Source organism: Chamaea fasciata, unplaced genomic scaffold (assembly GCF_029207755.1).
Source record: "Chamaea fasciata isolate MVZ Bird 193981 ecotype frontalis unplaced genomic scaffold, bChaFas1.0.hap1 SCAF_5, whole genome shotgun sequence".
Lineage (NCBI taxonomy): Eukaryota > Metazoa > Chordata > Aves > Passeriformes > Sylviidae > Chamaea > Chamaea fasciata.
Window position 1 is genome coordinate 46,681,597 of NW_027094090.1, and position 16,809 is coordinate 46,698,405.

The 16,809-nt window shown below is 33.6% G+C and overlaps 1 protein-coding gene across 3 annotated transcripts in view; it reads right to left on the reverse strand.

Annotated features, from left to right (window-relative positions):
- The window catches only part of ANKS1B (ankyrin repeat and sterile alpha motif domain containing 1B), a 413,998-nt gene that overhangs the window by 357,429 nt on the left and 39,760 nt on the right, over positions 1-16,809 (reverse strand). For all 3 annotated transcript variants that reach the window (XM_066183438.1, XM_066183439.1, XM_066183437.1), the window contains exons 2-4: positions 13,194-13,274; positions 9,331-9,487; positions 895-1,191 (exon numbers count right to left, since the gene is read on the reverse strand). In XM_066183438.1, coding sequence (XP_066039535.1) covers positions 895-1,191; positions 9,331-9,487; positions 13,194-13,274 — 535 coding nt within the window. The remainder of the gene's footprint in view (positions 1-894; positions 1,192-9,330; positions 9,488-13,193; positions 13,275-16,809) is intronic.

A 16,809-nucleotide genomic window follows, 5' to 3' on the forward strand; every position in this document is an offset into this window, starting at 1 on the left:
TATGTCTATTTTATTTAAAGTCACCCCTCTAACGTCATAGTAATTTACTGTGCATAAAACTAGACACACCAAACAGCTGACAGGTTGGAGTCAGTAGCTGCCAGAGTGTATTGCTATAGAATTTTCTCTTAGATTTATACAACATGTGTTTAGAAATGCAGAAAATCAAAATTATTACTTAGTAACTTGAGTTTAGAATGGAATAATTATAGGAAAATGAGCTCTCAGTGAAACACTGTTTAAGATTGCTGTGACCACAAAGAGCCATAGCTTTAGAAAAGCATCTTACAATCTTCACAGCCACTGCTGTAGAAAATATATTTATATACACCTACATGAATGGTTGATGATTTGTGTATCTACATGTCTCAAGACAACATTAAAACATGTACTGAGCTTTGAAGATATGTATCTTTCTTGAGTTATCCCTTTTAACACATAGTTTGAGTTGTAATAAATAAAGCTGTACTATATAATAAATACAGAAATAATGCAAGGTGATAACCTTGCAACTTTTCTAACAAATTAAATGCAAGTGTATTCTAAAGAAAAAAAATGTAGAAAGTAATTTCATTTAAATCAGAGTCTAGTGATCAAGCAAAAGAGGGAGGGAGGGAGGGAGGGAGGGAGGGAGGGAGGGAGGGAGGGAGGGAGGGAGGGAGGGAGGGAGGGAAGGAAGGAAGGAAGGAAGGAAGGAAGGAAGGAAGGAAGGAAGGAAGGAAGGAAGGAAGGAAGGAAGGAAGGAAGGAAGGAAGGAAGGAAGGAAGGAAGGAAGGAAGGAAGGAAGGAAGGAAGGAAGGAAGGAAGGAAGGAAGGAAGGAAGGAAGGAAGGAAGGAAGGAAGGAAGGAAGGAAGGAAGGAAGGAAGGAAGGAAGGAAGGAATTACACACTAACTTGGCAGCTGACATCCATTCCAGCCTCCAGAAGCACCTGTACGACAGCTTTGTGGCCATTACGAGCAGCAAGATGTAAAGGAGTGTGTTTTCTTGTATTACAGTTCATCAGATTTGGATACGCTTTGATGATCATTTTTACAACGCGCAGACGTCCATAAAGTGCTGCCAGATCCAGAGGTGTTTCCAGTTTGTTGTTTCTTATTGTGGGGTCTGTCAGCTCTTCTAGCAAAACAGCAACAACTTCTGAATGACCATACTGAGCTGCACAATGCAGTGCTGTTTCATTTTCATTGTTCTGTTAAAAAAAAACCCAAAAGCTTCAGAAATTCACATTTAATCCACAATAGAAATGCTCAGCTTCTATAAATTGCCTCTGTGAGGTCACTACAGAGGCTGGGTTTGTAATGTAATGTATGGTAATGTATGTTAAATGCTTCAAAATAACTCCACTGAAATTTTAATAATAACACATTAATACTTCAGCTCGTGGCTCTCAAGCAGACAAGCTCCGTATGTGTCTACATTGCTCCCAATCCATTTTAACAACACGCCCCTTCAAAACCTTGTAGCTCAGGATATACGAAAATCTGTAATCTTCTTTGATTCAACCGTTCCTGAAATTATGATTGAGTCCTTCTCTTAAAAATACTCTGACAGTGAAGTCTTTCTTCTTGATTTTCCTGGTTTTGTACCATGGGTGTTTGTTATTAGAGAAATGGAATTATGGAGAAAAGCTGTGCAATGGAAATGTATCAGGCACAAGATTTGTTTCACGTATCGCTATCAAAAGTTACTATCCAGACAACATTTAAAACTCGGAAGAAGACAAAACAGAAAGACTTAGCAAATCACTTAAGCAGTTGGTCTTCTCAGTATCCAGAGAGAGATATGCATGTGTTTTAAGGCATATGAGTGTGTGTATGCTGTTGATTTAACAGGTTTTTGCTTTATAAAGCAATGCCCTCCATGTGTTTCCCAAAACATTACTCAATAAACTTAATAATAAATATTGAGAATAGGCATTATATTTTTTAATTGTTTCCTTCCAGTTCTGTCTGTATACTTGCAATCCAAAGAGACAAATAACTTCAGACAAAGTGGAAAGAAATAATTTATTGATCTCTCTGAATTCTATGTCATCTATATTATTAATATATCATATGTAGACTTTACAAAGCTTTAAAATACACTAGACTCTATATGTTGTAGAAGTATGTGCATTGAATGCCTCTTATTTTATAAATAATTTATAAAATGTTGTGACAGTTTAAGAATGTTGTGAAAGTACAAAACCAAGAAGCTAATGTGCTATATAAAAAATTTAAAATTAATGTAAATTCAGGAAAGATACTAAAGAAGGTTAGAGATATGATTCTAAAGGAAGAAAAAGTGATAAATCTGAATCCATAGTTCTATTTCTCAAGGAGCCAGCTGAAGAAAGTTCAGGGGACTGAGAACTGAAAATAGAAAAAAAAATTGTCTTTTGAAAGACAGAGTCAGAGATTCAGAGAAATGAGGCTTTGGACTCATACTCCAAAGCTAGCTAGGATAAGAATATCCATGTTGCACAGTAAAAACTAGAAAGGAGTAAAAGGGAAGATCTGTTTTTTGGTAATGATGTTTCTAATTCTGTTACAAAGAACTCAACTCCTGGGTTTGTGGTTTTAACAACATTGCTGTCATTTTCATCCCCTCTTGCAATTTAAGATGACTCAGATGAACTTGGGAAACAGAAGAGACAGATCAATACATTCAGGTAAACCAATGTTGCAGTCAAACTCATGGGGTGTCTGCAACACCACACAAGATTGGAGAGACTGGAATGTGTTTCCTGCTAAACCACAACAGAGTCTGGAGAAGATCCAAGTGGAAAGTGGGAAGCTTCCACTGGTAGACATGGATCGATGACTAGTAAGTATTTAAATCATTGTGCATTATTCAGACCACCATGTGGACTTTCTTTATTACACAGACCAGAAATTCAGATTAATATATATATATATATATACTGTCACCATACTACATTGCTGTAATGTTCTATCAACTACCTGAAACAAGCTTTTTGTGCTCTAGTGACTTGTAATATATCTTTTATATAGGACGAGGCAAAGCCATTTTCGAATGTACAGTTGTATGCCCACAAATCACAAGTACAGTTTAATAAAATGTATTTTAGAATTTACAATATTTCATGGGTGGCTAGATGAACAGGCAATTGCAGCCTGATTTTGTGTACAATTAAGTATGAAAATCAGATAATTGCACACAATATCAACAATTAATGATAATTTTTGCCTACAGTTACTGTACTTATATATCCAATGGAAATAGTTACACAAAGAAATTGTATGTATAACTATATTGACATTCTGTGAGGTAAATAATGATTGTACATATGTTTACAATTATAACTATATGTCCAATATCTGCTTTTGTCTGAGGGTTTTTTCAGGAACTTATGGAAGTTCAATTGAACTATTTCGAATCTTGTGCAAATGATCTAATATTGCAGCTTAGAAGAATTCTGATTAAATTTTCAAAGAAACATAAAAATTAATTTTGCTGTGGCCCTTTTCTCAAAATGTAGACAGATGATAGACAGATGATAGACAGATACAGACACAGAGATCAAACAGTCCAAGTCACTGCTGCTGAGCAGCAAACTGGAATTTGCTCCCTCTAGATAAAGAATATCCATCTGAATTTTCACATCAAGATATATTGAAAGAAAAAGTACATTTTAAAACAGTCTGGTGCATAAAAACAAAGTAAGAAATGTTATTATTTTCAGATGTATATTGTCGAACATTTCTCAATGGTTTTTATTTGCCAAACAAAAGCTACATTTCAGTACATGACCAATCAAACTGATAGAAAATTATAAAAAAGCTAGCTATCACTGAAATAAAGCAGAAGAATCCAGCCTGGGCAAATAATTAAATTACCTACATATATGCACTCAGAATGGGCATTGCACATATTGTGTTATCAGAGTTGAGAGGTATTACCTAATTAAAACTTGATAATAAAACATTCTTCCTTCCTCAAAATGTAAATTAATCAATTCAATTCAGAGAAGACAAAATTATTTTTAACATTCAAAGAGTAAATTAAAACTTGTTTAACTGCCCTGTAAATTTATCTACTTGACAATTTAGTACTACTTATGTAAAATAAATTGGAGACGAGAGGGAACTATTGATTTTTAAGGTAGTTTGTCTTCATATCTCTAAAGCCACATACTGTTTTGAAGTAATATTTTAAGATGTGACAAAAATTCTTCAAGAAATAGGTAATAATTTAGTGCTGTTGCCTGTATTTTCAGTTCAAGCAGAAACAATTATTTTGGAGTAGAGAAAGTTTATGTTAGCAGTCATTGCAATGAGCAGGCAATCTGCTGTAAAATATCTGCATGCAAATTATCATTCTGTAATTAGAGCTTCAAATTTGATATCCAAGGGCTAAATAATACATTTTGTGCTGAAGAAAAAGACTAGAATCCTTGTAGAAATTTCAGATACTTCATGATATGTTAGCAACTACAAGACAGATTCTGTGACTGAATTTTTCTAGAAAAAGAAAGATCAAGAAATAAGAACCAAGTAAAGACATACAAAATGTAAGGTAAAAAGAGTAGACCAATATTATGCAAACACATTATTAAAAAAACCCTCTAATATTCATAATTAATAATATTTTTGTCAAGTAGTTACTCTTATGGTCTAAAGGACCTCATTAAGAAATAAGGACAGCATTCTGATTCAGCTTTTAACCTTTTTTAAATTTTCTTCATTATTTGTTACACGTCTTTTTATGGGCATGATCCAGACTTTTTGTAGCTTTTCTCTGAACTCTTCTGTTTCACATACAGCCAGAACTCAGGCTGTTGTGACTGCAAACTGAATTGTGCCTTCACAGCCCTGCATCTCATCAGTATTTGCAGGCTTAGGTATATAATTTAGGTGCTCAGGATGTGTGACACTGCAAAATGTACAACATATATTGAGGTCTATTCATTAGGAAGCAGATTAGCAAATACATTATAGAGATAGTTATTGTCGCTTGGCAGTTTGATAGTGAAGAAGTAAAGGAAGTATCAAGAGAATGAATGGCTATCATGAATATTATATAGGCCCTTGTGAAGCCACTATTAAATTGTGGGTAAATTCAGGACATTTATTGCATAGTTGTGTAGTCCTTTTTTTTTTTTTTGCCAAGCAAGTTTTAAATCTCCAAAAGTCCATGCAAATACTGTACAAGCAATAATGACTCAAGTTGTGATTTAACAGACCTTTCCAAAGGATGCTCAACTCCTTTTTTTAATCAAATTGTTTTGATGTTGAACTTGAAAAAGGAGACTTCCTAAATCACTGAGCCATTTCTTTGTCGCATAATTCCAATGTAAAGTAAGTGAACAGGACATTTGCAGTGAAAAGTTTTTTGCTATTTTCTCAGTTTTGAAATGAGAATCTAAGTTTAAATTAAAGAAGGAGGGAACAGTGGAAGATTTTGGAAACATCTATCTATATGCTGAATATACTCAAAAGTAGTCAACTAGAGGAAAAACAATACAAAAATAAGGCTTTAATAACTAAATAATTAGATAGAGAAAAGAGGAGTGAAAGAATATATGCAACACAGAGACAGGAATTACCTCAGGATGGTCTTACTTTATGTATTAAATCAGCAAGACAGTTTCCTGAGAAGTTCCACCAAAAAGTTAATCATTCTGAAAAAATAAAGGAAGTTTGTCTGCAAATTACTCAGTGTGAATCAAAATCAAATCTACTGACTTCCAATTGAAATTCACTTTTACTTATGTAAACATTATAAAAAAGTAATGTAATATTGTTGACTACTTTGAAAAAATCTATTTGCAATTTATTGTTGCAATTGGCTTAAATCAGAAAGATGGCATGTGCACTTTTTTTCTTCTAAAGGAAGTATAGTAAGAGCTGCAAGGGAAACTCTGAAATTCATCCACTAGTCTCAAATTAATTGAGGAACAAAATCAAATGCAGAATTTGAAAAATACTGTGTTTGCAGGCTATTTTGGAACTGAATTGAACTTCTGGAAGTCCCTGAGGTGTCACTGAAAGAAGCATATAATGTCTGTGTTTCATTTGGATGATTTGGAGAAATTAGCAAATACATTCAGATTTAGGTGTTTATATCATATGAATTCATCCTGAACAATTTTTCTTCATATTTCAGAAGAATTGTTAAATAGTTTTAAAGAAATGTGGGTAGGTTTTGTGGCAATTACAATTTGATGCACAGGCAAATTCTACAGCACAACGAATTCATAAAAATTTCAGAAATGTTTGCACTTTTTCCTGTAAATTTTTCACAATTCATATTCTCTCTCTCTCTATATATATACACATATGTAACTGGAATATATTTTATTCGTATTTAATAATACATATTTACATTTACTCCTGATGTTATTCACATTTTTTTCCTGCAAAAAAACCAAACACTGCATATTGACCTGTATGTGACTGTTGTTTATTAACCATTTCTTCATAGATTCGGATTTGTTTTAATTCTGCAATTTTATGATGAAAGTTGCCACAATAAATGTTTTAGCTATCCAGATGTCCTTACATAAATAAACATGTAAGTAGTTCGACTGTACACAACAGCACACCTTTTAATTTTATTTGGTATTATCAATTAACAAATCTTGATCTCATACTATGTTAATTCGGTTTATAATTTACATAATTTTAAATCTTCGTCAATGAAGTTAAACACATTTTTGCAAAGTCAGCATGTTTTGTGATTTTAAACATACACCATACCTGTTAACTAAGACTCCAACATTAAACAGCAATAAAATTCTTCTTACATAATTGTTATGCTGTAACTGTTCTCTGTGTGTAGAGCTGCCAGTCTACATTCTAACACCCCCATAATATAATTGCCATTTAACTGTTTGTCTCTTCACTGTTTGTTCCAATTTTATGTAATAGGAACAGCAGGGGGCATTCAGAGCTTTAGATGCTGGCTATGGTGGGATATGATGCTATGATCCTACTTCACTGCATTTTGAAACTGTAGAATGCAGTTTCATCAATTTACAATCCACCATATAAAATCCATTATTTCATGTAATATACATTTATGCAACATGAACTTGTCATTTATTTCTTTGTTCAGTCATTCATTGCTTTTACAAAAGTTTTTAGAATTACTTTCACACAGAATTTGAATGAGACACATGAAAACAAAAATGTCTTACAAATTAGTTGCAATAATTTTTAAACCATGAACAAAATTATTTTCTTAAAATGCAAACAATTACATCTTAATGTGATCCTTAAAAGGAAAAAAAACACAAAAAACAAAAACTACACAAACAAAACCAAACAAACAAACAAAAACCCACAACAAAAACAGAGGAAAAAAGTCTGACTTGAGTGCACTATTTGCTGTGGTGAAAAAGTGTAATGAAAAGTGGCTGTCCTTATCTTCAGCTCTCAGAAGGAAAAGGAAAGAAGTAGTCCAGGATTTCTTACAAGCCATAGCTTCAGCTCCTGAGGGAAGTTATGAGAGCTTTGAGGAGTCACCTGCCTTAGAGAGCCTATTTGCAAATAAGGAAAAGCCTCAGAATCCTACAGGCTAATATGAATGTACAACAGGTTTTAGGGTGAGGATGCCTCTCAGGTGTTATTTGAGGACACGTGGGTGGAGGTGGCTCTATAACAACACGACATTTCGTTTTTTCTGGGATACAGAGAATATTCTCCCGTGTAGAGTGCTAATTAGTGGGGAAAGTAGGCGCCAGCAAAGTAGCCCACATGGAACACCAAGGAAGGTCAATGAAAGGTCAGAAAAACTCAGAGTTTAACTTCAAAGTTTAATATGATCAAGATATCCCTAAAAGACTTAAGATGCAACATTTCTTGTGATGATCGCTAACACATTTTCTATTTATAAGGTTTTTGGGTTAAATGCATAAACGGGAGGACACCTGAGGACCTTTTTGGAGTCAGCGGGATACAGAACTATCAGCTGTTTCCCTGCTTATTTGCTCCAGTGCTCAAACCAGATACAGCTCACCTAATCGAGTCTGACAATATTCTAGAAGTCTGGAGGTATATGTGGGATTGTGGAGAAGTAGGTTTGAATTTGCATATCTCTTTCTGATCTTACTGAAATATCTTTTTCACTCTCATCCTCTCTGAAGTTCCTACACCGCTTCCAGTATTCTGTCAGTAGAATATACATAAGATCTTCAGGCAAATGTGTGACACACAATCCAATAGTTGCTTTTTGTTTTGTTGCATAAATAAAACTGAAAAAAACTAATGTAGGCACTAAGAGAACAATTAATATGTTAGATTGCACTTCGCCATTTGAGGTGCTGTGGGGTGCCAGGTAGTACTGTACCTGGACTTCACCACCCATTCCACAAGGACCTGGAAATTCTGAGCACCCTCTGTCACACTCTCAGGCCCATGCAGATGTCTCAGTTACTGCAGGGCCTCAGAAGGTACTGCATTTCTGTGTTCGGACACTTGAATCTTTCTTTAATCATCTGAATAGCCCTTTTGGCTCCTGTGATTACACAGACCAGACCTCTGCGGAACCAAACCGTGCACATACAGGCAATAAAACATTATAGCTTAGATCTGAAATAGGAACTGAATCCCACCTTCACATTCCAACTCTCTGACTACCCTGACAAATGCAATTGTTTAATGGTTACTGTCTGTATTTCACAGCCTACTTGCAGTTCTTAAACAGTTCAGCCTAGATGGTGTCAAATTTTAATCAGCTTCTTTCTATTTCTAAATACTAATCCTATGAATGGACCATGTAAGAATACACAGCATAAAAACAGGAGGTGTACCATATGTTTGACAGCAGAATGCAACATGGTTATACTGCCCTTACACACTGTAATACTCTCCTAACTTTTCTTGGTCTTTTTATGTGTCCTTTCTGGTGCACGTGCATCCATGCAGTCCATCTGGTTTGTCATTTACCTCTGCATAGCTGATAATTTACAGTACTCTTAAAATACACCAAGGACATTAATTTTATCTGAAAGATTTTCGGGAACTTAATATCTAATATAGTAAAAAATAAACAAAGTTTGTGCAAATTTAAAACCATACAGAAAAGATGCATAGTTAGAGTATGTTTTCATGTGATTTTTCCAAAACAAACAGGGTTGTTTTGGAAAGACAAGAAGCGTTTTTCATACTTTTCAAATCTAATATCCTTTAGGTCAGTGCCTATCTGGAAGAAAGGTATCTGGCATGCTAGTAATAGAAGATTTTAACAATACTGGAGAAGAAATTACTGAAACAATGGGGAAAATAGACTTTTTTAAAAAACTTGTCTATAAATTGGTCAGACCTAAAGAATATGTGCTGGGTTTTTTTCTGATGATGCAAACAAATATTTTTTATCACTTCACCTGTTCATTCACTCTGGAGTGTGATGGTCCATGATGGATGAGAATCTTCACAATATCTACATCTCCTCTCCATGCAGCCAAGTGAATAGGAAAGTAACCTTTATTATCTGCTACATTAGTTGATGCTTCATACTGAAGTAATTTGAGAACTATATCCCTGGAAAACAGGAGGTAAATCTAAAAATCAACAGGAAGCTAATTTTATTAAGTTTTTACATGAACATACATATTACAAATATTTTTATCCTGGAAAGCAGGAAAAAAACCGCAAACCTGTATTTCAAGGGAAAGAGCTACAAAAAGTGAAGACCAATTTCTGAAAATGAAATAGATGGTAAAACACAGAGAAAATGCTATTAATTGTAATGATTTTTACTTCTTGTGAATACCATCAGCAATATTCTCATCAGCTCTCTGAATGTGTTTCTTTCAATAGGATCACCTGGCCACAGAATCATTTTTAGAATTTGCCTGTCCAGAACATGTGCATGTCCGTCAAGGCACTAAAAGCAGAGCAGTAGTCTTTTCCCCATCACTGCTGAATTCTGGAGGCAGGATGACATGAGGATAGTTTTATGAACATATTTCTAACCATGAGGCTTAAGTAATAGTTCTTCCTCTTCTTTAAAGGGATTATCTCAAAGATAGTTAGGAAACAATTTAATAATGATCTAGCTGTATATATGAAATAAGTTCTTCTATGTATAACTTCTATGAAACAACTGCTTCTATTTTCATTTCCCACATTCAGCTGCCTCGTAGCAGTGAGGGGAAAAGTAACTTCTTACCATTTTAATTCTCTTTATATTTCTTTCGGTAGTTTTGGTGTGGCTTATCACACATTAAGTGAAAGATTAGCAGAAGTTGGTATATTGCATCTCTGATTTTACAGCTGTCTCCTGTACTTAACTTCAAAAGCTAAACATAAAAATCAGCTGTGTGGTATTACTAAGTATGTCAGAAAGTAAATAAATTCTGTCTTATTGCTGCATTTGTAGTCTCATAGCTTGACACAGTCAAGCCACATAAGTTATTAAGCTAAGAGAATCTATGATCCTGTGTGGGCAGTTCTATGTACACTTTTTACAAATATGGAAACACTGACTTATTGATTTGGCTCAAAAAAACAATGAGGGAAAGGAGCTCAATGTAGCCTATGTTATGACCAAAAATTACTACGAACTGACTGCAAATTAATACGGAAGGGAAATCTAAAGCAATTATTCTTCCAACCTTGACAGAACCTTATTTACTTGCATATTGAAAGGAAAATGTGGTGAGTTATGAGGGAATATATCCTGGTCAAAAGAAACTCCCAGTTTATTTCAAAAGATACTGGAGTCACCTCACCTAAACTTTAAGGAAAATTTAAGCTGGAAATTTAACCAAAATTTTGGTTACCCCTGACAAGGTTAAATACCATGAGAACAGCCAAGAAAGAGCAGCTCCACTACAAAAAGACTTCTGTTACACAAAAATTTCCAGAAAAGTGACCCCTGAGGGAAACTTTTTAGTACACGTAATGTTTGAGAGACTTCCCATTAAATAATAGTTAGTTTTGCAGTAAATGGTCCAATGAGAGCTAGACATACACAGCTGTTCCTTTGAAAGGAACACCCAACAAAGTCGGTGTTCCCAATAAATTGAACTAAGTGGAAGAAAAACAGTAGAAAAGCCCTGCACAGATGAAATCTGTAGATAAAAATATACAAGAATTTCAGGGAAGAATCTATTGTGAGATTCAAGGTACAAAATAGAACATGCATCTCCTTCATCCTCCAAGAATGCCCTGAACCATCATACTTATCTAGGGTGAGTCTTTTTCAGTGCTTTGGCAGAACTTTTTCCTTTTGTACAAATACATTTCAGAGAGGAGGAGACTGAAAGTCCTTAGCCCAGTAACATTACAGGGCTAAGTGAAATTACTTAGGGAGACTGAGATTCCAGTGCCTGCCCCAGATATGATTTAATTACTTATATAAAGCAGAATAGTTTCCCAAGGAAAGAAAATAATCCCAGAATAACCAAGGAGGAGGGAATTTATCACATACAGTGATCAAGCAAGGATTTGAACAATGGTATCCAACAAGTATCCTAGCCACAAATTCTTATGTTCTTACTTTTTTTGAAAAACTTTAAAATCTCTCAGCTTCAACCTAGTGTAAAGTGGGAAAAATTAAAATCACAGAAGTTTTTAAAGGAATCTCCTAAGTGGGAAGATTCTTGTGTCAAAGGATTGTATGCCATTTTGATTCTGAATATCAAGTTTGAAAACTCAAATAGAGTGTAAAGTAATTTATTTATTATTTGTGATGAATAACAAAATTAGAACCTCCAGGTGTCTGTCCAATTTTCTTGCAGGCCATGCTACCATTGCAGCAGGATCAGTATAATGGCTTGGATAACAGGTCCTGAAACCCTCATGATTTATCACAAAATACCTCATGATGTATTTCAGTTCACTTTAATATAACAAGGTATAATTGTGATGTCAGTTACTGCTATTTATACTGCTGTGAGTGTAAGGGGTCATTGCAGCCAATATTGGACTTTTCAAAGGCTGCAGTTATATCTGTTGCTGTACATAAGTGTACATTTTTAAGTCCTCCCTTACCTCAGAAAAAGTTTGGTCAATACTGTGTCTGAAACCATCATTTGGCTTTGGTATGTTTTGGGATTTTATAGTTTATATTGCTAGGATTCACTTGAAACCTCTGAGAGTTTCAGTGTTTATACAGCAATATTTTTAACTTTCTGTGTAACTATTATTATATTGCCAGTATTAAATGTAGTAAACCCAGTTTTCATCTATCTAAAACCAGCAATCTTTGCAAGCCAGTGCTTGGGGTTTGGTCAGTCAAAAATTAGCAACAGTACAAGAAACAATCCATAAATCATGAACAAAAATGCTGAGTTTAATGGACCATATTAAGAATGTAGACCTAATTTCATGGAAGTAAAAATATATTAATGGATGATTCTGAACCTTCCTACACAGCCAAAGCTTTGGAAAATGCACAATATCTAGTTCAAGGGTTTACTTTATATATTTATTTAGACAGAATATCCCATATTCATCTAAAGATTAATCCATCCTAAAGAAAATAGGCACCTTTCAAGAATAAAACTGAAGACTCATCCTAAAGCTTTTATTTTTCCGTAGAAGGATGCAAAAATTGTGCAATGAGTAAACTAAAGACATAATAATTATATAGTCATGTGTTATTTTACGAACAGTCCAAAATCACATTAAAATTCATGTAAATCACTTTTAATTTCAACTGGGTTTTCACCAATTCCTTATCTCCCACAGAGGAGTTAACCCAAGCATTATGTGAAAACTTTTTTTAGTGAAAATACCCTTTTTTTCCCCTGCTTTCAAGTGTATAATTATTATTATACACTTATACTATATTCTTTGCATGTTACTTTTGTTTTTGATAAAGATTAATCTTTACTGTTCTTTCACAAAATTGCTTCCTGAAAGGTTCACACTCTCTAGATAGGTACATACACACAGAAATACAACACAATATTTTCTGCTGCAATTTTCCAGTAATGAAAAATCACTAGATCCATGACTAGCAGTGACAATGCTAAATTTCCCCAAAACCAAGGAAGAATTTGGAAGAAGCAGTATAAAATCAATAGCTTTTAAATTATATTTCCCATTTGTCATTACTACTTATTGATATTGATGACAGTGTCAAAACATCTTATATTAATATATTCCACTGGAAAGAAGGCTCTTTTAATAAGTCAAGGTTTGACAATTTTTGGTACAAATCTCAGAACTATGTTTTATTTTCTTGCATTACACAATTAAATACCATTCTACATAAAAACTAAATGTGGGCACTTACTTGTGTCCATTTAAAGCTGCATGATGTAAAGCAGTATAACCTGAACTGTCAGTGCAGTTTATGTTTGGTCCTCGCCAGATGCTGCAAATAAAGCAAAATTGTGATGTTAATTTTTTGGCTTGGCAAGTACAGAAGTGTCAGAAATTTGATCTACAAATAATCTAAAGATTTCTGCAACAAGTGTGATTAAACTTTAAGAGATGAATTACCTTGAAGAAAACTTAAAATAGCAAGTGTCATCCTGATATCAATATAATTTATTTATAAAAATAATTTTACACGTCCATCTATATAAGAGTCATGAACTTTATTTAGGGCAGACTCAAAGACTAATGACAGAATAGTCATTTCAATTAGATCTGTTCTTCCTCTATTACTCTGGTAATTACACTGAGGTCATTATCTGATTTTGTGCTACTTTTCCACAAGTATGCATGCATTGTCTTTAGGTCAGTTAGTCTAGAATCAAACAAACATCAGATTAGTAAGAACCAATCATATTGTTTAAAGGGGCAGGAAATTTATTCTTTTTACTTAACTTGATATTTTAGCTCCTACTTTAGCTGAATATATTTTTAAAATAAATTAGATATACATTTAAAAAAAAGTTAATTAAATTATGTTTTGTTATCCTTCTGTATTTTACAGTCAAATTCATTGCATATCCTGTTTAATCAGCTTCATGATCTATTACAGACTCTTCAAAAAACAGTAAAGGACATATTTTGTTTCAAAGTAGAAAACATGGCTGCTAATCTACCAAACCCAACAACAAAACCAAGCCCTGGAAATTGGATTACAGAGGTGTACTGAGAACCAGCAGGCTTTTTAATCTAACTGACCGCACTGGAAACTGATTGTATCTTTTACAGAAGCAATTTACTCTTCTGTAATAGTTTTCAATCATCAGTACTAAAACTTCCAGAACACAAAATTATGAGTCCTGAATTACAGTCTGTTTTCTTTAGTTTCTAATACAGTGCTAAACAGACATTGGCAAGCCACATTTCCCTTCACTTCGTACATTAGAATCAAGTGCTGTAGTTTAAAGAAAATAATTTGAAGCTAATAAGTAAAAAGAATTTTTCATACTGACATTTTTCATTATCTACATCAGTAAAGTGACATGCTTAACATATGATTTTTAAGAATTATTTACTATTGAATCGATATTTTATTACCTATAAAATGGAATGTATTTATATATGTACATATATATATCTGAACACTAGGAAATACTGATATAGGCTGGTCTCTTTTTCATTGCATGTATTTGAATGATTCATTAGCTCATAAATTTAAGCAGTTGTTTTCCCACAAGTAATATTGTGTGCGTGCAGAATTATTTGTGTGAAACATTGTGTTCTGCAGTGAGAATAATTCTACATAATGCTGGGTACCTCACCTCTCCCTGCAATTTAATTTCCTGGAAGAACAGGATTGAAAAAATTTTTTGGGTGCAAATAAGCAAAAAAAAAAAAAAAAGTAACTTTTTAAAAAATCTGCTCAGACATCTACAGATGTTCTTTTCTACAGAAGGCAACTTTCAGATAAGAAAAGCCACTCTAATCTTTTCAGTTAAAGGAAATTATTTTAACTTCATGGAATAGTAAAAATTGAATCCCTGAACAGATAACTCCTCTGTAATAGACAGATGTTATTTATATGGCAAAGACAAGCTGTCTATCTATTAGAAGGAAAGAAGTCTTTATGTACTGATAAGGTACAACTGTTATACTTTTGCATAGCATTTATCAACTATTGTCTTAATTATTGAATTATATTTTCATCCTTTGATATATACCATCTTATAGGAGAATGAAGAAAACAAGAAGTGGTATAGAAAGTAAGATTTTAAATATTACAAAAAAAAAAAAAAAAAAAAAAAAAAAAAAAAAAAAAGCTACCAACCAGAACGTAATTTACTTGCTTTTGATAGCTTGCTTGCTTTGACTTAGAGTTTTTAGGATTTGTCTGTTGGTTGTTTTTTCAAAATGCAAGGATCCAAGAGTTCATACATTGTTCATGATGTGCTAGGCATCATTATTAAAATTTTAAAAAATCAAAGAAAAACTGAAAACTAAAAAACTCACACCAAAACTATGTAAAATAATCCTCATTTGTTCTCCCCTAATTTTCTTCTTTAATCTATTTACTAATTAAAACATTGCTGCACTTTCTGACTCTGGCCTTAGGAAATATTTTTCAACAGAAACTATACTGATTTAAAACAAACAAACAAAAAAACCTCTGAAACTTTATTAAAGAGTATATAAATGTTTAATATTGATTTTATTCTTAAAGTTTATTGTATATATAATTCCAATTATGAGCTTTTATAGTATCAGTGTGAAATGTGACTCAACAACATTTTAGTTTTGAATGTGCTCATCTCATTTTGATTCTAGCTGTTTAGTTGCCGCACTATAAATAATACAACAAAATTTGTGATCAACTATTCATGGGATTAAGGATGTTACTCAAGTTAACATTCTAAAGCAGCTTATTCCACTTGCTTTCTTTAACCTTGATCTGTTTACAGTCTTGGCCATAGTGTAAGTGCACAAAACTGGAGAATTCCACCAAACTGTTGTCTTATTTCCATACTGATTCTGTTCGATTAGTGATTTCTATTTGATATCTCAAGTGCAATACATATTATGAGTTTGATTACTTAGCATACAACATTTACTCATTACTATACTTAGAGCTAGCTAGAACAGTGGGTTAGAAAAAGATCTTCTTCCAGATATGCACACAGCAGGATCAACACTTACAGTGATAACACAAGCATGGAAGTAAAAAGTGTAATTTAAGAAAACATGTAGAAGAATGGGATCATGTCCAACAACGCAAGACTAAAAAAACAGTATCTTACCAGTAATTATTGTTTTTCAAATTTTGTGAAGTATCACTGCAAAATGAACACTGATAGATTTAACAAACTACATCTGCCCAGATGAAAATTTGAAGTAGGGTGGCAGCATTTAAAAATATGCAAATAACCTTAATGTCCAACAGACAACCTCGTATATTTGCTCACTATTATTCTTAGTGATACACATAGCTGTTACTAATTCTATTTTAGGTAGGACAATGCTGAGACCCATACCGTCAATTAGTCCAACCTGCCATCCATTGCTTCTCAAGTGGAAAGAACTATGAAAAGGTTGATTATAAATGACTGAAGGTTAGTGTGTGGCTGAGGAGAGGCAGAAAGCCAGACACACAGGGACACCAAAGTCCTGGATATCCAGAACAGACTTAGTCATGGTGAGTCTTACAGAGAGTCAATTTGGCCTCACGCTTTGAATACCCGCAGGATAAATGAATTACAATTGAAAGAAAAAGGTTCTACAAAAGTGTATTTTGATAGAGTTAGGACTTAAGAAACAACTTTAAAGGAACTCCTGAGGTGAGAAATTATAGAACCTCTATATGAGGGCATTATGATTGTGAAGTACCCAAAAAACAGTCTGAAATAGTACTGAGATAATTGGAAATGATACAAATTCCTATTCACGTGTTAGTTTATGTGATAAACAGCCCCTGTTTATCCACAAAGGAGCACAAAGGGACAGCAGAAAGTGGGAGAATCAAGTAATACCCTTGCCCC